The 27,086-nt window shown below is 37.0% G+C and overlaps 1 protein-coding gene across 6 annotated transcripts in view; it reads left to right on the top strand.

Moving 5' to 3' along the window:
- CAMK4 (calcium/calmodulin dependent protein kinase IV) overlaps nucleotides 1–27,086 on the top strand; it is a 270,420-nt gene that overhangs the window by 152,768 nt on the left and 90,566 nt on the right. For all 6 annotated transcript variants that reach the window (XR_013359229.1, XR_013359228.1, XM_077861519.1 and 3 more), the window contains one exon: nucleotides 21,054–21,132. Coding sequence is in view for 4 of the 6 variants with exons in the window: in XM_077861519.1 (XP_077717645.1) it covers nucleotides 21,054–21,132 (79 nt within the window). In the remaining 2 variants the exon portion in view is untranslated. The remainder of the gene's footprint in view (nucleotides 1–21,053; nucleotides 21,133–27,086) is intronic.

Here is a 27,086-nt window from a genome sequence, read left to right as displayed (position 1 = left end):
CCTTTTCTCTTTAAAGCAAAGCAAATTCCTTGGTTTTTAAATTGTGAATTTGGGTACAAAGAACTTGTTCATTCCAAGAAATACTTCCATTTCATTGCAGGGGGATGCACCCTGTAACATGGCACAGATGCGCCTCGTGCATTTGTTCGTGCCAGGACCTTACCACCAAAGCGGAGGGCTTCTCCTACACACCCAGAGATGGGGCTCTGAGAGATTGCCGAATAAGCCAGATACCATGATGGGTACAGGCGATGGCTCTAACAATAGGGACAACTGGGTTCAAACTCTAGCCTTACCTCTTAATAATTGTATGACTTTGAGCAAGTAAGTAACCTGGGCCTTAATCTTTTCATCGGTACAATGGGCGTAAAATAGCTATCTCATAAGGTTGTCCTGGGAGTTAGGTGAGATAATACGTGTAAAGAGCATAGTACAATGCCTGATCTAGAGAGACTGCTTATGAGCACACACTCTGTCTCTCTCAAATAAATAAATAAAATCTTTTTTTAAAAACCTAACTTCTTTGCAAATTTAAAGCTCAATTTTAACTCAGACTAAGAATGAAGGATTTGAGAACTTTTATTACACCAGATGGATGTCCCTTCTATTCTGAGTATCCTGTATCTGCCTGAACAGCTTAGGATTCTGAATTGGATCCGTCTCATCTTAAGCCCGGAGTTCTCAACCCAGCACTATTGGTGTGTTGGGTCAGTAATCCTTTGGGTGGAGGTGGGTGTCATTCTGTACAGCGTGGGAATTTTTTGCAACATCCCTGTGCTCTACTTACTAGAAGCCATAGCAAACACTGCTTCACTTGGATTTGACAACAAAAATGTCTGTAGAGATTTGTAAAGGTCACCTGGTGGGGGCAAAGTCACCCCCAGTTGAGAACCGTTAACTCTACTTAGCATACATAATTTTAGTAACAGTCCAGTTATGCAACTTTAACACTGCAGCTTTGAGAGAGTTTTCTTTCTTCCCTTGTCCTCTGTCTTGTTTGGAGCGTATTCATTTAAACTCTTCTCTTTGTACTTACCCTGTGTTGTGGTATCAGCCATTACCTCCAGCCATGTGATACGCAGATTTTTCCACTCTGAACATCTTGACTGGAATTTTTAGTTTTAAACTCCATATATCAGAACTTGATTTAAAACTTCCTTCTAATTCTTTCTGCTTTGTTTGCCACTCTTCCGGTAGCTCAGGCTCAAATCTAATCACCACTGTCCATTCAGCTGTCTCTGTCTCCACCCACTTCTAACCATTCCTAGAGGTGACTTTTGAAATAAATCTCTCTTTCAACTTCCTGTTCTCTCCTTGCCTGCTACCACCGTCGTCCTCCTGTTTCCGCCATACTTGTGCTCCTGTAATGGCTTCTCCAGCAGTCTCCTGGATTTTGTTCCCTCCCCGACCAATATGTTCCTCATCCCTTATCCTCCTGTAGTGTACTGATCTTATTACTCCCATGCTTAGAAACCCCAATAACTTCCCTCTGCCTGCGGAGTTGGGAGTTGATAACAGATTTCCAATCTTAGCATACTCTGGCCTCATCTTATTTACATGAGAAGACTCCCTCATCCACCTCATGGAAAAGCCAGCCTAAGAGCTCTTGCTGTTCTTGTTGTCTGAGGTTGAGTCTTCAGTCCCAGCTTCTGAGCTATTGCTCACTTCCTTTGCCCAGAATGACCTTCGCCTTATCTCTTTCTGGTAAATTTTTCCTACCTTTGAAGGTAGTCAAATTATATTTCCTCCCTGAAGTTTTCCCTAATTCATCACTTTTCTTTAAGCTACCATTGTACTTTATCTGAGCTTCCTTACATCACTTGATCTTCTAGCAACATACCTAATTAGAGAATCAAGAAGATTTTTTTTAATATGTAAGCAAATGAATAGAGATAAGATCTCTTTGTTAACAGAATTAAAATTTAAAATGGTTTGTCCCTTCTACTGAAAGGTATGTTAGAAAGTCTTTGTTAATCAACTAATCTGTCATTCTACTTAAGAAATATGAATCATGGGGCACCTGGGTGGCTCAGTGGGTGACCATCTGCCATTGGCTCAGTTCCTAATCCCAGGAGTCCCACGTCGGGCTCCCTGCATGAAGCCTGTTTCTCCCTCTGCCTGTGTCTCTGCCTCTCTCTGTGTGTCTCTCATGAATAAATAAATAAAATCTTAAAAAAAAAATACAAATAGCCACACGACTTTTCTTAAAAATGCCAATAATGCAAGTCATCAGATTCTTCCTCCCCACCACATACTAGCTTTGTGACCTCGCCCATATTACTTTACTTCTCTGAACCTTAGTTGTCTCATCTCCTTAAATAGGTTGTTGTTATGAAATGGTATATGCAAAGTAGCCAGTACAATGCCTGGAATGTAGGGCTCAATACATGTTGGCTATTTGTACTTTGCCATTTAAACTATACAAAACATCCTCTTTAAGTGAATTTCTTCTGTAAGGATTTCTACAAAATGCCCAGATTACAGACATAACTATGTGCTATTTGGATATTTCACTGTAATGAAGTCAGAGGGGAGGACAATGAAATGGGACCTAACTTTAATGTATGCTCTTTGAAATGATGTATGAAGTTATATGAATTGATTGTCCTTTTAAAAAAATTTCTTACAGTAATTGTATGGTCATATAAAATGATAGGAGCAGAATCTTCCTAGTGAATTTAGAGTTCTTAAAAGTGCGTCTTTTTTCCCACTTAATATGATTTTTTCCCTATAGAAACCACTCCTCAGAGGTATAGTAGAAATTAACACAAAAAGTAATCCAGTATTAAACAATTGTGTTATTTTGGGGAATTAATGTATTTAACATGTGAGATATGGTCAATATTTACATTGGAGTTTCTTATAAATGTAGATTTGGCTAGTTTTCAGATTGTGTAATTTTTTTAATAATTTTTTTAAAATTTATTTATTCATGATAGAGAGAAAGAGAGAGAGAGAGAGAGAGAGAGAGAGGCAGAGACACAGGAGGAGGGAGAAGCAGGCTCCATGCAGGGAACCTGACGTGGAACTCAGTCCTGGGACTCCAGGATCGCACCCTGGGCCAAAGGCAGGCACCAAACCGCTGAGCTACCCAGGGATCCCAGTGTAATTTTTTTTTTTTTTTTTTAAGATTATTCATTTGAGAGAGAGAGCACAAGCAGAGAGAGGGGCAGAGGGAAAAAGAAAAAGAGAGAGAGTCCTCAAGTAGATTCCCCTCTGAGCGCAGAGCCTGACACAGGGTTCCATCCTAGCACCCTTAGATCATGACCTGAGCCGAAATCAAGAGCTGAATGCTTAACCAGCTGAGCCACCCAGGTGTCCCCAGGTTGTGTAATTTTGAGGAAGTATTAATGATACCTTTTGATGCTCTTGAAACTACTACAAAGGTATGAAGACATACCTTTGCCATCTTTGTCCAGATCCAGATAAAATTTGATCAGTAGCACATCAAAATCCATATAATGGAAAATCATTTTAATACAATTCTAACACTATTTTGCAATCATGATTCTGCAAATCCATTTGTATGATATATAAATAGTATATCATAATGCAATTTTATAACAGTGAAGACTCTTACTGAATAAAAAGTATTACTCTTCTTCAGTGTATTTACAAGGCTGTAATTACAATAATGTAAATTGCTTTATATTCTTCTGGTGAATGTAAAGTATTGCTCATGTGCCTCATAATACACATTTTACTTTCCAAAAATTGCCTTATAATTGACCAGTAAGTTGATAGTACCTTTATTTTTTTTAACATTTTATTTATTTATTCATGAGAGACACACAGAGAGAGAGAGAGAGGCAGAGACACAGGCAGAGGGAGAAGCAGGCTCCATGCAGGGAGCCCGACATGGGACTCGATCCCGGGTCTCCAGGATCACGCCCTGGGCTGAAGGCAGTGCTAAACTGCTGAGCCACCCAGGCTGCCCTTGGTAGTACCTTTAATTGAGAAAAGGAACAAACTCGTTCTGTCATCTTTGCAGAATACTTTTGTATTTTGAAAACATTAAAAAACTAATAGTTAAAAATATACAGAAGCTAATGAATTAATTAGTTCCTATCAATAAATGATATAGTCTAATATAATCTTATGTTTTATTTGTTCTTGAAAATGGTTGAAAACCATTAAGATCATTAAATAAGTATCTTGTTAATATGTTGAAATCACTATTTCCATCTTCATAATGAACACTATATAAATGAGGAAAGTTGACATTTACTAATATGGAAGAATTTGTGTTTAAAATGAACCAGCAGCGACTACAAATAACTTGAGAGAGATTTCTCAATCTTTACATTTTGACAAGGTGATAATAGCAATCTAGATGAAGAAATGCCTTTTCCAAAATAGATGGATTTGGTATCAAAAAAGCATTTTATCAAAGATAAGAGAGTGCAATAGCAGAATGCTAGGAAAAATGGATGTACATGTTTCCGCACGGCTTGCTCTGTTCCAGACACTCCGGTTCCTGATACACGTTTTGCTACCCTGTTTGTTGCCAGATTATCGGGGACAGTCTTCCATACCTCATCTGAAGTGAATGTACTTTGGGTGACCTTTTGGCCAAGGTTCTTTAAGAAGAAAACTGTAAATCGAAAATTTTTATTTCTTTCTTGAATTAGTGGTCAAAGAGAAAAGTCACTGTTTGCCCAGATAATTAGCAATTTTGCTAGCATTAGCTTTTCAGTTGATTAAAGAGAGAAATAGTTACTTTAATTTTACGTACTGTTTGCCTTGTTCAATTTAATGACTATTGATCTGTTCAGATTAACTTGAAATATTGACATTATAGGTGATGAACAGAAGAGGGACTCTGATTTATTAATGAGTCTGTGTCTATCTGGAATTCCCAAGTCAGATACAGGAGAAAAGTAAGATTTGTTTCGCTCCTTTTATGTGCCTGACACTGTGCTAGGTTCTTTCACATAAAATACTTAATTTAAACCTCATAACAACCTTAGTTGCTGTTGAAAAAGCAACATTTTTTACACATGAAGAAACTCATTATTGCCTCAATCTTACCTCTTTTCCTCTAAATCTTAAACTCACTAATCCTTTTTCCCTCAAGATATGTAGGAAGAGCTAAATAAATAGAATAATCTCGAAAAGTGATTTCTGTTTGGTGTTTAGACAAATTCTTGCATGTTTTGCTGAAAAGGTTCATCCTATTTTTCCCAGTGTGCACCCAGTGGCGGCTCCATCTGGTAGGTACTTTGATTGCAGGCTGAATGGTCGCAAGGGCGCCGATGCCGATGCCAAGGTCCCTTTTGTCCGTGTAAGTTACACAAGCTTTACTGCTTTCTTCAGGAAGCAGCTCAGCAGTCTAGGATTAAAGTTAAAGAGGGCACAGAGGAGCTTATCATTTCGTTTGGCTCATTAGGCGATAATTAGATGCCATTTCTAATTAATGCAGGAAGCAGAAGAGACCACTACTACATTGTAGCCATTAAAGACTGCATTTTAGGCCAACTCAAATTATTCCATGACCCTAAGCAAACATTACTGATAATAAAGAGGAAATTGACATTCTCCTAAGGGATTTCCAATCATTCCTAATCACATCAGAGCCCTGGCATGTGGCCTAATACTCTAATTCCCCCCCCCCCCCCCCCCCCCCCCCCCCCGACCTCCTCTGGCCATTCCCACTAAACAGGAACAGGGCAGAAGATGTCGCCAGTCCCCTAGAGAAGATAAGGCATCTGTGCAGTTCCTTTACTGTGGCCAGCCTCTGCGGTTTCAGTTCAGGGTACTTTGTGATTGCCACTGTCCCACTTCAAGGTTCCCAGCCATTTAGTTCCGCCCCCCCACCAAACATTTGCCCAGGAGGCCTGTTCTGACATTTGAAAACACGCTCTCAGTTGTAACCACCTTTTTCTTGACTTTTTCTTTGAAGATTAGGACACCGAGGTGGCTTTTTCTTCTAACTCTGAGCCTCTGATAGAAGTTGAGTGATTGATCTTCCTCCAGCACTGTCCACCCTTAGCCTTAAATGGATAATGAGATAAAAGCATGAAGATGCAAAGAGAAGGTTCTTTTGCGGCCATAGATAGTGTTGTATTCAACCAGAGAACTCCATTATTTGTTTAAATTACTTGTTTTAAAATAGAAAAAGAAAATAGTTTTCATAGGTTACATTATGCTTATTAGAAGAAAAAAGGATCCAGAGCCTTTATTGTCTCTGCTTTACCGGCATTTATAAATCACTAGAAACAAGGAATCTATAATTTTAATTAACATTACATTTTCAGGAATAGGAATAGGACTATTCTAACCTATTTCAAAGCTATTTAAATGTTCCCTGGAAAGCTGAATGAGAACAAAGATCAGAACAAAAAGATATTTACTTCCACACTACCCATTGAGTCATTTTATAATTAGATCCTAATATGTTTTGTGTTTTGAGACCCAAAAACACATAGGAATTCATTTTGAAATTTCTAGCTGGTTTAAGTTTGTCTCCTTTGCTTTTGCCCCAAAAACAAAATGCAGGAAAGTTACAGAAAAGGTATTGAAATGACAACAACCACAAAAACCTCTTCCTACAGGATTGGAAATTCTGCCAAAAACAGACACAAGGACTCAGAATTGAGGAAACCTCAATCTTCCCTCTTCATAAATTCTAATCCAAGCAAGAAGGAATAAATAGAGCCTCTTAATGCCTTTGATAATTTAACATGCTAGGAGGATTTATACCCAGAAACTAGGGATGCTCCTAAAACTGGAGGCAGAGTGATGCAGGGACTGGATGTGCCAGAAAATAAATGTAAAATATCGGAGTTACACTACATAGTAATTTGAAACAGTTTAGGTTAGTTTTAAGGCATCCATTTGTGCTCAGGCACATCTGTTTAGTAGACTCTTATTTCAGGAGGATCTTATTGTTAACTTCCCAAAGTACACAGTTGATGTAAAATCATGGTAAAGATTGTTTTTAGAAAGAATTTGAGTTTTCATAGAAGGATGAACAGTACTCATTTGTTTCAAGCTTGGACCTGTAAGAAATATTTTCTAATATTTGTTAAATGAAAAAGAATTATGTTCATCAATAACTTTGTAAAACACACAAAGTGTTTTGGAATCTACAAAGGATTTGAACTTACATTATGTCATTATGATCCTCACAGTGACCATGAGAGGGATAAGGCAGGCAGGTGTGATTAGGTCATTTTTTGTAGATGAGCAATCTGAGGTTCAGGGAGGCCAAGTGATTTCCCTCTGATCAGCGCCAGCTTCATGGGCATTTGAGCTGTACAGTCATGTGGGTTCCTGTACTCAGGAAGTTCTATACTTTGTTTAATGCTTTACAGTCACCCTTTGGAAAAATTTTTTTTAATTTTTTTAAAATTTATTTATGATAGTCACGGAGAGAGAGAGAGAGAGAGGCAGAGACACAGGCAGAGGGAGAAGCAGACTCCATGCACTGGGAGCCCGACGTGGGATTCGATCCTGGGTCTCGAGGATTGCGCCCTGGGCCAAAGGCAGGCGCCAAACCGCTGCGCCACCCAAGTATCCCTGGAAATTCTTAATATCTAAACAAGATGCCCTGTATTGGCTGAATGCAAAATTACATTTTTTTTTTCAAATAAATCCAGAATCTTAAAAGCAGTGACTTAATCCCTTCAAACCTTAGCTTTTCATTTAAGGCAAGATAATTATAAATAGTAATGATTTGTTTATATAAGTATATTATTTAATTTAGCAAATTCATTAGGAGGAAGCATGTTATTTATGACATGAAATGGCTTACTAAGTAACAGCTGAAAAAAAGGTGATCAACTTTCCATATTGGGATTTAAAGTTGGCAAACTATATGGCCAGCTGAATTCATAATTCCTGTGATCCACGTGGCTAGGCAGTATCATTTTGCAAGGCCCAGAATTGTCAAATAGTAAAACCCCAAATATGGTTCTTGTTTCCTGGACAAGTAAGTGAGGTTCATTGAGTACTGTTTATGGATCATAAGACTGTTGTAAGGCCGATGGCATTAACATAACCATGAATAATAGTTACTCTTTTCCCTTATGAATTTTATTACCCAAGTGGAAGAGGGAAGAAGACATTGTAAGTCTTTTGAGGGGAGGAACCCCCAACAAACTGTATAAATACCAACCTCTGCTACCTGTCAGTGTCAATTCAACTTAGACAATACTGTCCAAAACAGCAGTGTCCCTTCTAATTGTAAGAATGACTCTTAAATTGTGATGAAATGTCACTAATGAAACAAATTGTTCAGCATTAATGAAAGAAACACATAGTGCTATTAACAAAGTGAGAGGTGGTGGTGACCTGGTGGAAACATATAAATCTGAAAGAGTCAGTAGGACAGTAATGTAACTAAAACTTTTAACTCCTAAATGCATTAGAAACAGAATGAATTTATCTGTTTTATCATGACAAATACTGTTGATAAAGATGGGAAACAGTAACCAGGTAAAGTGGACTCTTGACTGAGTTTTATTTTGTTTTTATTTTTTAGATTTTATTTATTTATTTGAGAGAGAGACAGAGATAGCAACAGAGAGAGTGAGAGAGCGTGCACAAGCAAGAAGGAGAGGGAGAAACAGGCTTCCTGCTGACTAGGGGGCCCAGTGTGGGGCTGGAGCCTGATGGAGGATTAGATCCCAGCACCCCAAGATCATGGCCTGTGACCAAGGGTGGATGCTTAACTGACTGAGCCACCCAGGAGCCCCTTGACTGAATTTTAATTTCTCTTCTTTTCTAACAATATTCTTCTTTCATTCCTCCTTTTTTTTTCATTCTTTATTTCTTCCCTTCTCTCCTTTCGTGTTATTATAGAAATAACAAAGAAAAGAGAGCTATCCATTCAATTTCTTCAAATTCTCCAAGCCAGTGTTTCAGGTCTACTACATGAGAGGTACTGGCTGGTCATAGGATTTCATCCTCAAGTCATGTGAGGGGGACACATGCATACAGGTAACTACAATACACAGCAGTGAGCAGTAAGTTCTGTGAAGGGAGGGCTATAGAGGACATGGTGATTACCTTATTCACTGAAAAAAAAAAGTTGAGGTTTCATCACCTTTCCAGATAGATAGACCACAAAAGACTGTGTGTCTTAGTGCTAAATCCTGAGACGTGGAGTAGAGATTTGGGTTCAGTCTTAGCTTTACTTCATATGAATTATGTCTTCTTAAGCAAGACATTAACTTTCCAAACTAGTTTCTTTATCAACTGTAAGTCCTAATACCTACCTTACCTTTTTTAGTAGACTGTTGTGATTGTCATATCAGGTTAATCCATTCAATTCATCAACTGTTTCTTGAACTCCAACTTCTAAACCTGGCTTTGTGCTGGGCACCAGGGGACACAGATCAATAAGATACTCCCTTAATTCAAGGAGCACACAGTTTATACCCAAAGTTGCAAACTCTGATGCTTACTGAGGCCAGGTCTGGATTGTAAATGATTGAAAGGACATATTATAAACCAGTCGGATTGGTGGGCTTCCTGATACACTGTAGAAAGTATGTCTTATCTTGATGGGGTGGCCCCTGCCAGCTTCAGCTCATTGTGGCTTTTCAAGAATGCTAGTATCTTATATCTAGGTTTGGTTTCCTTAAAATATGAAATAATTTGTATTTTTATTGTGGACATGCAATTATAGATATTATCTAAACACTTTGCAGGCAAAGTGTGTCTGTGAAGGATGGAATCCACTTATGAGGTGGCCATTTACAAGCTCTGGTCTAGACAGGCATGCATGCAGATAAACCACAAGGCATAAACCATAAGTACAGAAATGGACTGAGCTAGCTTCAGATGACTCCAGAATGGAATGAAAAGATGCAGTATTTGTGCTGTGGAAGGCATCCCATAAGAGGTGATGGCTGTGCTGAATTAAAGAATGACTGAGATCTGGTTAGCCAGAAAATTGGAGGAGGTGACTGAAACGAAGAGTTTGGTATTGGTAACTACAAAAGGGAGAGCAAGAGGAGGTGAAACCAGAAAAGGGCAAGATACCAAATGATTTCACATGAGGTCTCACATCTGAGAAAACTGGGTCCTTCTCACTGTCATGGAGATGGTGAGCATAGAGGACAGTCAGATTTCTGTTCTAGAAAGATTGTCCTGCCAGTAGACTGGAGGAAAACTGAAGGGAATGAGACTAGAGGCCTGGAGCCTATTTGAGAGACAGTGGCAGAGAGGATGGAAATCAGGAAGAGGGTGACATAGATTTGTAAACCAGAAAGCATTCTATCCATGTGTGCTATTCATATATGATATTAACATTTTTGATTGGTATTAAGATGTACAATTTCCCACATTGCAACACCTCTGTCTCAAGATGGATTCAATCCATGAAATAGTCAAACAAAAGCACCTTTTTCTCTTTTTTTCTTTTCTTTTCTTTTCTTTCCTTTTCTTTTCTTTTTTTCTTTCTTTTTAGTGATCATAGCATAATGATGCCTCTGAAAATCGATGGTGTCTTTGATACAGTGAAATAGAGTAATAATCATGGACTGAATTTTAAAGCAGAGAAATGAAATATGTTCTAGGAATTGGGAATCCCACCTACATCTCTGGAAAGGAGCCTTTAGACATTCATCTGCTTTGGTTACCAGCAGCTGTACTTACTTCCTGAATGTTCATTAGGTCAGGGAAGGCAAATGTGTATGCCACAGGATCTGGGTGGTGATGTAAATGTATAAAGCTATCAAGGGCACTACAGGCCCTCTCTAAAAATCATTTGCTACTTAGGTCATATCAACTACTACTAGACATGATTTAAAAATTACTGTTGCCAGATTCAAGAAAACCTGGAAATCTGAATTTTTTAATGAAATCCTTGAATATTTATATCTTGGCAAGACATTCAAAAACCTGTGCAGGCCAAATATCTATGTATTAAATAAGCTCCCAGCCTTTCCCCTTGCTAAGCTGTTCGTTGAAGGAGTGATCGGATTGATATCTAATCCTTATAGTTTCATACTATTAAATGCTAGATGTTGCTAAATGCCAGTGAGAAGACTAAGTCACAGCTGGGAGAGATGAAATCTCTTCCTTGTCTCTAGTGACCATCTGGTACAGCTCACAGCCATGTGAATCCTTTAGAGCAGTCTCAAGGCCTGTGATCTAAAATGGGTTAGTTATTTTGTCCTAAAATTTGCCTGTTTGATCATTTTTCAACAGGAAAAAATTTTGGCCACATTGTTTTGACATAATTATGTCTCATGCCTCAAAATTTCTTTCTTTTTCAGAAATAATAACTGAAGCTATTGATGTTTAAAAGCTGTCTAGAAAGCCAAAGGGAATTTCTTAATTTTGCTTTTATAGATTTATCACTTACTAATCTCCTTTGCTCACAAGCTTTGTCACCATTTGCAATGCACTATTAATAAATGTAGAAAGAATAAATATATTGTTTATCTTTTTTGCAACAATAATATCTGATTTAAACTTGATAAATTAATAAAAATTAAGAGTGTCAGCAAGGCGTTCTGCTCTGGCAGTGATTGGAGTAAGAGGAAGTACATTTATACTTCCATAAATTACCTGGGCATAATGCATGGCACAGTTATTTTTAGGCACTAAACAGTGCAGGACAGGACTTTGGTTCCTGAGAGAAGGGAAACACAAGGTAAGTACCACATTCACCATGGTTCTCTGAGGACCATATATGGTGAGGTTTTATGAAGCTAAGCAGCAGCAATAGAGCTATCAGAAGAAAGATAGGCATGGATGTTAGAAGACAGGGGATCTATGGCCAAACCAAGGTGGAGAGACTTCACTGAGCACCTCAGATGTTTGGTTGAAATCTCAGGGACAGCCCGAGTGGCTCAGTGGTTTAGTGCCGCCTTCAGTCCAGGGCCTGATCCTGGAGACCGGGGATCGAGTCCCACGTCGGGCTCCCTGCATGGAGCCTGCTTCTCCCTCTGCCTGTGTCTCTGCCAATCTCTTTCTCTCTCTCTCTCTCTCTCTCTCTGTCTCTCATGAATAAATAAAATCTTTAAAAAAAATCTCATGTCATGAGACATGAGACATGTTGGGAGTATAGGCCACATCCCTAGAGCAAGGACCATGCTGTTGCACCAAGAACAAAAAACAAATAGATTTGCTTTAACAACAAATAAAACCAAACTGAACAAGGTCAAAAAGATTTGTCCCCAACTCAACTGCCTGCCACCAAAAAAGGCAACTCTTTTTAAAAGGAAGATAACACAGGGGCACCTGAGTAGACATGGAAGGCATTATGCTAAGCAAAATAAGTCAGACAGAGAAAGATACATACTGTATATATCACTTATATGTGGGATCTGAAAAAGCTGAACTATAACAGAGTAGAATGGTGGTTGCCAGTGACTGGGACGTGGGGGAAATGGGGAGATACTGGCCAAAGAGTACAATGTTCCAGTTATGATTGAATTCTGAGGACCTAATGTGCTACATAGTGATTATATTTAATATTATATGCTTGAAAATTGCTAAGAGAATAAATCTTAAATATTCTCACCACAAAAAAGAAGTAATTATGTGAGGTGATGGAAGTGTTAAATGAACCCCAGTGTGGTAATCTTTTACAATATATAAGTGTATCAGACCAACACGTTGTATATCTTAAACTTATGCAATGTTATATATCAATTATATTACAAGAAACTGGAAAGAGTACATTACGACCAATAGTATACAAAAACAATAGTATTTACTGCATGTTGGTATCACTAAGCCTAAGTCAAGGTGGGAAGGCTGGATTAGATGAATACATGTAAACACAGTAGTAAAGTAGATGATATGGAAGAGAAGGAAAGGAGTCTGGGAATGGAGCAGAAAGGTGAAGAAAGAAGAGCCATAGCTGTCCTCATCTCATGGTGACATGAGATGGTTGATTGGAAATTCAGTTTCATGTGTGTTGCATGCATGTGCACACACAGATTCAAAGAGAAAAGAAAAATAAAGTCTTCATCAGACATTTGGTTGATTGATTCTGATGGCTAACATATGAGACAGTAAATATTTTAAAGCAAACAAAGGGAAGGAGTGATAAGAGTATTAGGACCCTTTATGTCCACAGTATCTACTGTTAGGTGATTTTCTGATTGAGAACAAATACATAAGGCAACCTGGTACTTTGAAGCTGTTTCTTATTTGTTTTATTGTACTGAAATTCAGCATTTGGATTCCAAATCTTCTTAGGCTCTTACTTTGTCTTAGGGCAGGGTCTTTGTTAAATTTTTGAAATAAAAGGAGTCATATATAAGCTAGTCATTGCAGAGACTGAGGACTCGGAGCAAAGTCACAGCTAGGTGCTGTCAAGGCCACAACTGAAAGGAATTGTGAACTCGGAAGCAGGGCTGTGAGGGCCTGGAGGCTCGCCAGGTAAAGAGCATGATGGTTCATGGTTTGAGGTGGTGGTCAGAATGGAGGAGTTAAGCACTTGCCAGCGTAGATCTTGAAGACATAAAGGAGTGGGCATAGAGCAAGCTGAAATCAGGGTGAAACAAGTGAGAATCTGTCCAGGAGAGTGGAGGAAGATGGGTTATGACCCTGCTAACTCAGGTTGGAGTGCTTGCCCTGGCTCTCTGCACGATTTAGCAAGTAAATGAACCAGAGAAGGGAGAGCATGGTTCTGGATAGACTGAAATTCTGAACCAAGCCTTATTAAAACCTCAGGCCTTGAGCACTTCATAAAATCTGAGGTTTACTGGCATTCCTTGACATGATATTTTTGAGATATACTTTAGGATTGTAAACTTTACCAGACTTGGAAAACCTCCAGGTCTAATAACAATTTTCTAAATTTTAAAGGTTAGCCGTTCCTCAAGTTGTGGATTGAAAATGCCAAATCAGGGATCCCTGGGTGGTGCAGCGGTTTAGCGCCTGCCTTTGGCCCAGGGCGTGATCCTGGAGACCCGGGATCGAATCCTGCGTCGGGCTCCCGGTGCATGAAGCCTGCTTCTCCCTCTGCCTATGTCTCTGCCTCTCTCTCTCTCTCTCACTGTGTGCCTATCATAAATAAATAAAATAAAAAAGAAATTAAAAAAAAAAAAGAAAGAAAATGCCAAATCAGTAATTCAGTCATTCCAGCAGTTTTTCCTGTTCTTTGTTGGTTTAAGGTTCAGATTTGATTTTTGTCTTTGGTGACGAAAGAGCACCTTGAAACACTTCAGTATTGAAGAGCATGGAGGAGTTGCAGCTGACAGGGTTGGAGAATGAAACAATGAAAAACTGTCACTGGAATGGAGCAAGATGTGTGCTGACATTAAACATTTAGAGACTTTGATTTTTTTCAGGCTCCTGTTCCTGAGTATGACTCTACTTTCACCCCCAAGAAGAATCAATTTTGGAGTTATAACCAGTATTCTTTAACAATTCATTGAATCTAAAAAAAAAAATCAATGAAAAGAATAGGCTTGTTAAATAATAGCCAAGTCAATCATGTAGAAGAAATACAATGACATATAGAGTTGGCACACATTATGTTTTCAGCATATGACTGACAGTTCTTATTAATCACAGCCTTGTTCTTAAACCCTTCCATAATGAGTGTTAGAAAGATCTTTCCTAAAAAAAAAAAAAAAATCTTTCCTGCAAGCACATACACATATTGAAAATAAAATAATTTAAAAACCAGGTGCAAAACCAAACAAAACAAGAAATAAATGCATCGAAATGTTTAAAAATTATTAATATTTTAGCATAATTCAATGCTTTAACCAAGCACCTTCAACATTAGAAAAAGGTAACAAGATTCTCTGGGTCCTGTTTGAGACCCCTCCCATTTAAAAAAAAAAAAACAACAAAACTCTTTCATAGCTTATGAGGCTTAATACACTTAGCAGAGATGATTTCGCATGGCTGTGAAGCGTATCATTACAGAGGCATGTCTGAAGCCAGCCAGAGACTAGTCAACAGTCCCTGCAGACCTCTGTGTTTTAAGAGATTCTGTATCTGCAATTCTCTTGCATTTCCAAAGAACAAGTTGTAGGTTTGGTAGCAAGTCAAGCCAGCCTCTATTGCTTCAGCCCCCAAATCACTAATGTCCCACTAAGTCCTCCCCCAGAAAGCCAGTCACTGATTTTTAGCCTTCCTTACTGGAGAGTGCCCATGACTCTAAATTGTCTTAACATTATGCATTTTCATCCTAATTCCCTGAAACATTAATGTGAATCCTGTTGATAGTTGTTCCTTAAGTGTTGGACATGAGGAGCATGTAAAGATGAACTACAGGATAAAAGGCCCCCTTTTCTGTGCTAAGTAGTCCTAAATGTAGTAGCATGGGACTCTATACTTGATATGTTCTCAGACAAATACATAAATATTATATCTGGAGCTTTCCCCCACATCTGTAAGTTTGACACACACCTGGGTACCAATATCAACTGTTTCTTAACTTTTTCATCTTTCTCTGTAATGAAACTTGATAGTCTACCTTTTAAACTTGTTTCCTAATAACCATCCATTTTAGAAAAGGCTAGAGTTAAAAAATATTTTTTTTCCAAAATTTCTGTTAAGGGGGCCCCTGGCTGGCTCGGTTGGTGGGGCATGGGGCTCTTGATCTAGGCTTGTGAGTTCAAGCCCCACATTGGGTGTGGAGAGTACTTAAAAATAAAATCCTTAGGGGCTACTGGGTGGCTCAGTCGATTAAGCCTCCACCTCCTGATTTCAGCTGAGGTCATGACCTCAGAGTTGTGAGATGGAGGCCAAGTGAGGCTCCGCACTGAGTAGGGAGTCTGCTGGAGTCTCTACCTCTTCTTTAGCCCCTCTGGGTGCTCTTGCACACACGTTCTCTCTCTTTCAAAAAATTAATAAATAAAATAAAATCTTTATACATCAAGACTTATTTATAAATTAATATTTATTTATAAAATAAAGGTTTATTTTATAAACAAATAAAAATAAAGTATTTTAACAATTCTTTTAAAACCATTGTGAAAGTAGAAGTTCAAATTTGAACTCCAAATTTGATATTAACTCTCAATTTGGATTTGGATATTATTAACTCTCTTTCTTAACAAAGTCATAGCAGAAAAAATTCTAACTGGAATAATTTCTTTATTTCTTGGCCTTTTTGTTAAAGAATATATTGTAATGAATAGTTAATAGTTGTAATGAAGCTTTTTTTCTTCCAGTTGAATAACTCCATATAATATCCTCTGCTATAATCTTCTTGCTTCCTTTATATCTCAGAAAATTTTATGGTGATTCTCTCTATATAATCTATTTTGAAATGTGGATACAATATTATAACAAATATTCTTTGTGTATTAACTTTCTGTTTAACAGAAAATAATTTATTATTTTTATAAAAACATTGAAATGTGGTTTCTTTAAGCTAATCATTTAATTTGATCAAAGAATGGGTGATATTTTAGAGAAATTACTGAAATGTTATTTTCACATAAATTTATTTTGGCTGCTCTATTCTTTTAACTTGAATTTTTTATCCTCTAAAAAGTTATTTCTAAAATTGTGAAAGTTATTTCTAACTATGTGAGGTGATGGATGTGTTAACTAGTATTACTGTAGTAATTATTTTACAATATCTACACTTATCAAATCATTACATTGTACATCTTAAATTTATACAATGTTACATGTGAGTTATACTCAATAAAGGTGGAAAAAATTAAAATATGTTAATATTAACAAGTCCATTACTTAACAAAGTAAAATTGGATTCTCTTAATGGATTCCTCATATACAAAAATACCAAAAAATTTTTAAAGGTTTTTATAAATTATTTCTGGCATACTTATATCCTGAGGTTGATCAGTTAAGAATGTATTTTGTTAAACATGTTTGGAAGGCTTTTGCTAAGACAATGATTTTTATACTGAAATTATTGATAGGTAATTTAATGTGATCAGGAAATTAAGGAATAGATGATATATAATGTATTTCTTTGACATGAATTTTTGAGTATCTTAATTTTTCAATTGTTATAAAAATGGAAATTGGATCTTTAGTTTTCTTCAGTGTTTGCAAATCATTTTCCCTTGTATTTTCTGTTCTTTTTTCTTTTCCTTTTTTTTTTTTAAGATTTTATTATTTATTTATTTATTTATTTATTTATTTATTTATTTATTTATTCACACACACAGAGGCAGAGACACAGGCAGAGGGAGAAGCGGGCTCCACACAGGGAGCCCAACGTGGAACTCGATCCCTGGTCTCGACGTGGAACTCAATCCCTGTCTCCAGGATCACACCCTGGGCCGCAGGCAGCGCTAAACCGCTGCGCCACTGGGGCTGCCCTCCTTTCTTTTTTTAAAATGTCATCGGTTACCATTAAATAAAAATAGACTAAGTTGAGTGTCATAGGCTACATTTTGGTAATTTTTAAAAAATCTTACCTTTGAACAATATGGTTTTCTTGAAAAGGTTTTTCACTCTATTTTTATCAAGGTGTAATTGCATACAGTAAATTTCACCTATTTTATTATACATTTCTACCTACTTTAACAAATGTATGTAGTTATATAAGCAGCACCACAAGCAAAATGCTAAAAAATTCTCCCATACTCACTTGTAGCTGGTCCCTCCTGATCTCTGAGCACTGATGTATTTTCTGTCCCTATAGTCTTGTCTCTGCAAGAATATTCTATAAATGGAATGAGTATGTAGACTTTTGAATCTGGCTTCTTTCCCTGAGAATACTAGAGAACCATCCAAGGTGGTGTGTGCACTCTAGCTCTTTCCTTTTTCTCTCTGAGTAGTATTCACCTCTATGGATGGGTCCACAGATAGTTAATCTGTTTCTCATTTGAGGAACAACATTGGAGTTGTTTGCAGTGTTTGATGATTACTAAGAAACTGCTACCAAGATTTGTTTTCAAGTTTGTGAGTGAACATAGCTTTCATCTAACTTGCGCAAATACCTAAGAGTAAGATGGATGGATTATATGGTATTGTTAATTTTATAAGAAACTGCCAGGCTGTTTTCCAAAGTGGCTGTACCATTTTGCATTCCTTCCAAAAGTATATGTTTTAGTTGCTCTGCATCCTTGCCCGCCCATGGTTTGTGCGTTCTCTCTCTCTCTCTCTCACTCTCTCTTCGTCTCTTTTCTTTAAGGCGTTCCACTAAGTATGTAGTTGTATCTCATGGTGGTTTTAATTTCATTTCTCTAATGACTAATGACACTGAGCATCTTTCTCTGTACTTTTTGACATCGATATATTATTTTCTTTGGTGAAGTAGATGTTAAAAATCTTTGGTTCTTTTTTTTTTAAGATTTTATTTATTTATTCATGAGAGACACAGACAGAGAGGCAGAGATACAGGCAGAGGGAGAAGCAGGCTTCCTGTGGGGAGCCTGGTGTGGGACTTGATCCCAGAACTCCAGGATCATGCCCTGAGTCAAAGGCAGATGCTCAACCACTGAGCCACCCAGGCATCCCTGGTTCATTTTTAAAATCTGTTATTTTTTATTGGGTTTTAAGCTTCTTTGTAATTTTAGATACAAGTCCTTTATCATATATGTGATTTGTAAACATTTTCTCCCTGTCATGGCTTTCAAAGAGCAGACATTCTTAAATTTAAGTCCAATTTATTTATTTATTCTTTGATTCATGTGCTTTTGGTTTTGTACGTAAGAATTCATTGCCTTAACAAAGGTCACAAAATTTTCTTCCATGTTATTTTGGTCATGTTTTAGAATCTTAGGTTTTATATTTATATCTGTGATCCATTTTGAGAATTTTTTGGTACAGTGTGAATTTGGAAGAAGGTTTTTACTTTGTTTTGCTTGCTTGCTTGATTGTTTTTTCCATGTGGGTATCCAGTTGTTCCAACACTATTTGTGTAGTTAGAAAGACTGTCCTTTCTCCACTGAATTGCCTTTTTACCGACAAGTCCTATATGTTTATGACTATTTCTCTTCTTTTTTTCATTCTTTTTCATGTTCTTTCTCCAACAGCACTTTCTTGATTACTATAGTTTTATACTAAGTCTGGAAACTGAAGATGTGAATCTTCTGACTTTGAAGAAAATGTGTATTCTGCTTTTTCTGTAATTTTCTCTTCATTTCAGTTAGGTTAGCTTAGTTTAATAATATTCATGACTTCTATCGGTGAAATTTGTCTACTTTTTCTAACAATTGCTGAGAAGGTGTGTTAAAGTCTCCAGTTGTATTTGTGGGTTTGTCTTTTTCTCCTTTCAGTTCTATCAATTTTTGCTTTGTGCATTTTGAAGTGCTGTAACAGGTGCATATACATTTGTTATGTCATTACGGGAAATTGACCCCTTCATAGTTAAGTAGTGTCCATCTTTATACTTATTCTGAAGTCTGGTTGACTTGATGTTGGTATAACTATTTCTGCTTTCTTTTGGTTAGTATTTGCATAGTATCTCTTTTCTATAATTTTATTTTTAACCTATTTATACCTTTATATTTAAATGGTCTTATTGTCCACAGCATATAGTTTGATCTCAGTTTTCCAATCCAGTCTGATGATCTTTATTTTTAATTAATGTATTTATAAAGTTTAATATAATTACTAATATGATTGGATTAAAATCCACCATATTTTTAGCTGTTTTATTTTTAATCTTTTATTTTGTTTCTTCCTCTCACATTTCACTTTTTTAATTATTTCATTTTAGCTTCATTATTGATTTTTTATTATTGATTGTTCAAATTATTTTATACATTGCCCTAGGTTATACAGTATACATCTTTAATCAAAATCTACTGTTAAATAATCTCATAATACTTAACATAAAGTATAAGAACCCAACAGTATCTTCCTGATTTCTCCCCTCATTCTTTGTGCTATTGTCATATATTTTACTCTTACATATAAACACAATGCATCATTAATAATTTTGCTTTAGATAGTTATCTTTTAGATAATTTAAAATAAAATTGAATTTTGTAGTTCTATCCGTTTATTCCGTTTCTAAAACCCTTTATTTCTTTGTATATATGTTATATCTTACTAAAGTTTTTAAAGATGCATTGAAATTGTTCCTTTGTATTAGCACGTAGACCATCAGTTCCTGACTTCTTACTCTGTTAAAAATGGATTGTGAATGGGCAGCTAGGAATATGTTTAGTTTTCATAATTCTTTTGTGCTTACTTAGAATTTCAGAAACACAGGATTGAATATGTCACAAGAGGTCCTTTAGCCTGATTTTTAAAGTGTGACAGGTTTACTTCAACTGATCTTATTTTAAAATTTATCTAAAGTTCTCTTTCTGAGGTTGAACTTAAGCCTACTTGGTGTATGCACTTCTTTTGTCTCTGTTTAATTGTCCTGCTCTCATGTGTGGAGAGGGAACATCAGGACCACACTGCTTTTTAATGTCCTCCTTTTAGTAACCTCACACACGTATTAAGACAGTTACTGAGCCCTTCTTGCCATTCCCCTTTACAGGTAAAAAACATTCTATACTTCTTTGAGTTTTTAATAAATATAGATTTACTTTTCCTCTGTATGTCTTATAACCATTTCTATCGTATTTTCTCCTGGATATCTCACACAATTGTTTTTGTTAGGACATGTGTAAATAAATGGTAGCAAGCGTCTTTCACCAACATGAAAGAGCCAGCACCTTTGTGGGGTTAATGTTGGCACTGGAAGAATGCTGGGCATTGAACGAATTGGTGTAAGTTCACAGGGTTCCCTGTTCCTTCAGCAAGTAGTGCCCGCTGTCCTGACCCTTCCAGCCTGGTGCTGAACTTAAACCCTCTCCCTGACGCCGTACGGTTAATTTTACCCCAGACACGTACCTTTAGAGAAGCTCAGGGACTCTGAGATTTGGTTGATGTCCTCCAAAAGCTACATTCACCTGAGGAACCAGATTATTCCAGAGCCTACTGAATGGAGCAGCCCTGGGCATGTTACTTGTATAGGTATGGGCCGGGAGGAAAGGAACAGACTGGAAAACCTAGAGTTTTTCTGAGTGAACTGTACTCAGTTGTGAGAAAAAAAAATACAACATTTGGGCTGGTACTGTAGTACAACTTATAAACACTTGTCAGTTATGAGAGTAACTGCAAAAGATACTTATGTTCAAGCTTTCCCCTTGATTTCACGTCCAGAGCATAACATTTTCTTTTTGTCTTTTTCCCCCCTCAAGGGGTGCTACCTCCATTGTGTACAGATGCAAACAGAAGGGGACCCAGAAGCCTTATGCTCTCAAAGTGTTAAAGAAAACAGTAAGTCTATTTCATTATATAACAGTATCTCTAAGGGATCTGTGACCTGGAGAAGGCGGGAGCCCTGATTTACGGGGCAGAGAGGCCAGAGAACTGCTGTGTGCAGCTAACTCCCTTGAATCTTGATAATGAGAGTGCAGCCAAATGGCTTGTTTTCTGATGGAAGCTACGTGATCCTTTGAAAGTGAGTGGATCTCAGGCTGGGAGTGGTTGTGGGGAGAACTGTGGTGAGGAGAAACATTTAGAGCTGGCAGGTGGACCTCTTACGCTTTGTACACCAGTTATGTTTTCATATATATATGAAAACATATATACACACACACACACACACACACATAAAATCTCCAATAACAGTTTAATATACTAGAAATGCTTGCTGTTTAAAAATACCTAAGTGAAACACAAATAGATGCATTTGTGAAAGGAGTCATCAGCTTCTGACTTCATTTTCAGATGTTGGGTTTGCTTTGGTAAAGTGCAACTAGACAAATGCTGTCATTTCTAGGACTGAGCCTGTACATTTGAGAAGTCTATTTGAATAAAGAAGGATGGTGTTTTCATATTGCTTCTTTTGGCATATGCTCCTAGGTGAGCTGAGGGGGGAAAGTTACTTAGGCTTATCTCCAATGAGTAAGAAATGCAGCAGGTGAAGGTTCACTATACAAATGGCAGCATCTAACACTAGTATTCCTGGTAGGCTCTGTGTCCCACAGAGTATTTGTCACTGCAGTCCCCTGGTACTCTCTGTCTTTAAAGAGTTTCCCTTTATAAGACCACAAAAACACAACATATTCTTTATAGCACATTCTTTCTCAAATTCTGTGAAATATATATCCTTCTGAAAACCCAGCTGTAAAGTATGCTGAGGAGAGAGCTATCATAAATTTTGAAATCAAATAATTCCTCTTTTAGTCCAAGAGATTTTTTTTTCTAAAGGTGGTTTAATATCACCAGCTGTTTATGTATTGTCTGGCACAGGGAAATTTTAGAATCTCATATAATGAAGAAGAGCATAATGGCATAGGATTTTTCAGTTGAGTAGAAGTAGAATGACATCTTGAAACAACCTTAGAATTTAAAGCCAGAGCAAACTAACAAAGACAGTTTAATTGAAGGATAATAATTTAAATGTCAGTTTCTACTATAAACCTCTATTTTGAATTTCCTATTTGGTATAGCCAATGGTTTAAGTTGCACCAGAATATAGAAGAATCTTTTGATTGATAAGGTTTGGAATTTTGTCTTGAATCAATTTCTTATAGTCATAACATTGATTTGTTATGAGGGTAACTGCAAAAGATACTTATCTTTCATAAAAGATAAATTTGATGAAATGGGACTTCCTATTAAATATCTATTTTTTATGAAAATAAATTGGCATGCTTTAGCTGTAGTCACACAAGAGATGTTTTTGGACTTGATTGTATCCTTTCTTGCCGGTTAAAAAAATTGTCAGTAAAATTTGTGAGTGGTTATTTTATTTTCATAAAATAGTTGAGGCAACCTTGAAAGGGGCTAGCTATATGAATGTCTAGGAGAGGAAACATTCAGAAATGACCTGTGAATGCTCAGAATCCCAAAGAACAAATGACTGGTTTAGAAAAATAATTGGTTTATGTCAGAAATCTTTGGTTGAATTGGAATAAGAGACGGGTGAAGACATTTGGTGGGTTGGTGACTCATTCATTAGGAAAGTAAAGCTCTGGTTTGCCCTTGCTGTCTTCTCTTCTCCACCTCTGTTGGGGAAACATCCTCCTTGGAAGCCAGGCGGGAAGAAACTGTGGATGGCAACCAAGTGTCAGATGGTGCTGTAAGGCAGATGTTGTCAAACACAGTTACTGCTGTGCCAAATGGATGAGAGAAAATCCTCTGGAGAAACCCAAGCTTTGAACGTAAATCGGATGGAATCTCCAGCATTGTCTCCTAGAATAAACCATGCACAGAGATGTGTGAATGAGAGAAATAGGAGGCAAAACCTCGAAGAGCAGTTGCCTCCAATGTTTAATTTCATATCGGTTGTGAAGACGAAACTTCCTATCTAAGTGAGATGCATGAAACTTAAGAATCTTTTTACAGAAGAAAAGCAATGCAGGGAAAACAAAGTATTTTCCTAGTGAATGGTTAAAGATCTGCTCTTTCAGGGAAAAGAGGGCTTCAGAAATTGAATTATTTATGTAATCTATTAATTAGATTGAACTGCATAAAATTGCCTCTATGAAATCATTTTTTTACATACAAAAATGGCAACTTTGTGTGGTTCAACTGATAACTTTGGAACCACCATACTACTTCACTGGATAATTCCTCAAGTCCTCATTTTATGACTAGACCTAAACCTAAAAGATCTAAAAGATTGTCTGTCTATTTATCTACCTGTCTATCTTTCTGTCATCTATTATCAGCTATTGATGAGAATTTCCTGGATCTGGTATAATAAACTACCAGAAACAAGGAGGCTTAAAACAATGGAAACTTATTCCCTTACGGTTCTGAGGCCAGAAGTCTGAAGTCAAGGTTATTTTTTTTTGGCAGGGCGATTATTTCTGGGCGTGCTCAGGGAGACCTTGTCCAATGCCTCTCTCTTGGCTCCTGGTGACAGAAGCTTGCTTGCAGACGTGTCACTTTGACCTCTGCCTCCATTGTCACATGGCTACCGTCTCCCTATGTGTCTCCATCTCATCTTCCCTCTGCGCACTGTGTCCAAATTTTCCTCTTAGAATGACACCATTCCTATTGGGTGGGGGCCAACCCTACGCCATTATGATCTCATCTTAAATGAACTACTTACATCTACAACAACTTGATTTCCAAAGCAGGTCATTTTAGAAGTATTAGTGGTTAGATCTTCAGCATAGCTTTTGGCAGGGGACACAATTCTACCTATAAATACTACCTATAAGAGAAAACGTCTTCTTCTTCTTCTTCTTCTTCTTCTTTTTTTTTTTTTTATAAGAGAAGACTTCTAAGGTGAATTTCAAAACATGCCATTTAGTATTTTAATGTGAAGATGAGTGTAACTTATATCACACTCAAGAAAATTAATAAACCAAAGAAGATTCCATGAGTTTACAGGTGATTAAATTCACATATGAACATTTTTAAGTCCAGCAAAGATTTCCCATCTCTTTAACAGTCAATTATTTGATAATAATAATCCTCCCAGGATCTGTTTAAATACTTTTCAAGACAGTTTACTCAAATTTTATTTTGTGTCAATGTTAGTCTGTAATATTCTCATAACTTAATACTTGAGGAAGGATTCAGATTACGTTGGCAATAAAAGACTTTCAGTTCATCACTGAGAATCCCTTAGGCACTGACATGTCTGGATGATAGACAATGACTCGAATTTAGACAGATTAATGCACCAGCCCTATGGAGAAATCCATATCTCTTTGATGATCAGATACAGGACAGAGTTAATACTGATAATAAACATAAACCATCATGTTTAGACAATTGAATATTTTGACTAAAAAAATCTTTATGGGAAATTAATGTGTAATTATAATAAAAATACATTCTTGAGATTTTCTTTAGTTGACAGCACAAGCAGGGGGAGTTGCAGGCAGGTTGTTGGAGAGGGAGAAGCGGCTCCCTGCTGAACAAGAAGCCCAATGTGGGGCTTGATCCCAGGACCCTAGAATCACCACCTGGGCTGAAGGCAGACGCCCAACCCATTCAGCCACCCAGGCTCCACAAAAATGTTTTTAATTACCATATATTTTATAGGTGGATATAATACCATATACTTCATATATAGATAACTATATTTTATAGAATTAGTATACATTAAAATTTGTATCAACCAAGGTAATAACATGCTTGCAATTTGCCTTCAATTAGTTAAGCAACAAAAAAATGTGTGTGAGTATATGTATGTACACATATATATGGGGAGAGAAAGAAAATATGACAAAAATCAACAATTATTGAATATAGTACAATATACTAGTATCCATGCTGGCATATCAAAATTTCAGTATATATAAAAATTCTCATAACCAAAAGTTTGGGTTAAAACATACTTCAGCATTGACATCCTATTTATCATAACTTAGCATTTCTTCTAGCCATTCAAAAAGCATTTCAAGGGACGCTTGGGTGGCTCAGCGGTTGGGTGTCTGCCTTTGGCTCAGGGCGTGATCCCGGGGTCCTGAGATCGAGTCCCACATCGGGCTTCCTGCATGGAACCTGCTTTTCCCTTCTGCCTGTGTCTCTGCCTCTCTCTCTCTCTCTGTGTCTCTCATGAATAAATAAATAAAATCTTTAAAAAAAAAGGCATTTCAAAATCTTGCAGGTTCTAAATGTTCTGATAAACATCAGTGACTCTACTATAGGTGTATTGAAGTGCTAGAAAAAAGAACATTATAGTTGAACCAACTTTTTGCCCTAATGAAAATCCTGGACGTTTCTAGAAGCAATATCCATTCATCTCATTAACAAGGATAAAGCTTTGAGGACAGCAGGAGTAATAAACAAGAAGGAAAATGAATTAAGAGTCTTTTGTAATCATGGATTTAATTTTTTTTCCACTATTATTCATGGTCCTTGTACTGAAGTAGTTATCAAATCACTTGGAGTGGCATCCTTACTCTCCTCTTGGGAAAAAGGTGGCCTGTTTTATAACTTTAATTTTGAAACAGCTACAAATTCAGAAGCAGTGCCTTTTGGTTGCCCGGAAGTTCTTTATCGCCTTGCATTTAAGAACTAAGTGACTTGCAGGTATCAGTAGAACTTTTACTATGAACTTTGTAAAACATGAATCAAGGGTGAAGGAAGAAACAAGGCTAACTTTTTTCCACTTCATTCATGAGTTCTTTACCATCTCCATTTTATGTGATATTTGGAAGAAATTGAAGTAGAGAAAAAGGATTTACTAAGCTACTTCCTCAGATTAATAACATTGGAGCATTAAAGGATTGTGACAGGCACAGGTATTAGGACAACCTGTGATGTAGGAGACGGAACCTTATTACTGGTATCACACGACTTTTGAATATGCTGAACCTAAAACTGCGACAAAATGAGAAAAATAGATTCAAGAAGGTGTCAGAATTTGAACAGATTAAGCAGATGGAACCTTCAGTTTGGACTGAATTTTGCTGAGTGAAATGGAGTTACAACTTTTAAAGAATGGCATGGTGATAATGCCGTTACTATTTTAGGAGTGAGTTACGTGCTTTACCTTTCTTCCTTAGAAGTACATACCTCAGGGTATATCTAAATAATCACCCTTCATCCCTATCAGTATGGCTCATATTCAAGAAAAACTGAAATTTAAGAAAATTATGCTCACCAATCATTATAGTGTCCTTGAAATTTTGGAGACAAGTATTTGAATTCTAAAAGTGAGATGCAATTTCTAGCTGTATGGCTCAGCTCTTGGAAGAGACTTCATTCAGCTTACTGGAAAATCTATGCCCTTTCATGAAATACCCAGTACCAAGTCTAAGAATTAATCTCAGTGTATAAATTCAGAATTTGTGAGTCTGAGAGCCAATCTCAGCATGCCATTTCAGCATGTATAGGTTTTCTGAGTCTCCTTAAGAAGGGCTGTGCAGTTGTGGGGTGAGATTATGGGGTCTGGAGCCAGACACATTGAGTTCAGGATCACTCCTGCCATTTACTACTTGTGTGGCTTTACAACAAACAAACTCTCAATCTTAGTTTCTTCATCTGTAAAATGGCTTTAAGAACATCTAGCTCATGGTGTTCTAATGAAGATTAAAGTGAGATCATTTATGTAAAATATTTTTCAATACCTAGGAAGCTTGCTATAAGTGGGAACATTCTTATTAATTATAAAGGGTCTACACAGACATTTTATATTATGATAGTACCAGTTCATTCTGTGCAATTCTGATGTTCTCATTAGCTTCATTTAAAACTGAGTAAGCAGTACCCAACATATTCTGCAATTTTGTATGAATAAGATTAATTATATTGTTTTT

Source organism: Canis aureus, chromosome 2, assembly GCF_053574225.1.
Source record: "Canis aureus isolate CA01 chromosome 2, VMU_Caureus_v.1.0, whole genome shotgun sequence".
NCBI classification, from domain to species: Eukaryota; Metazoa; Chordata; class Mammalia; order Carnivora; family Canidae; genus Canis; species Canis aureus.
The sequence above is the reverse complement of the archived record's forward strand: the minus strand, read 5'-3'. Positions and strand labels throughout refer to the sequence as shown.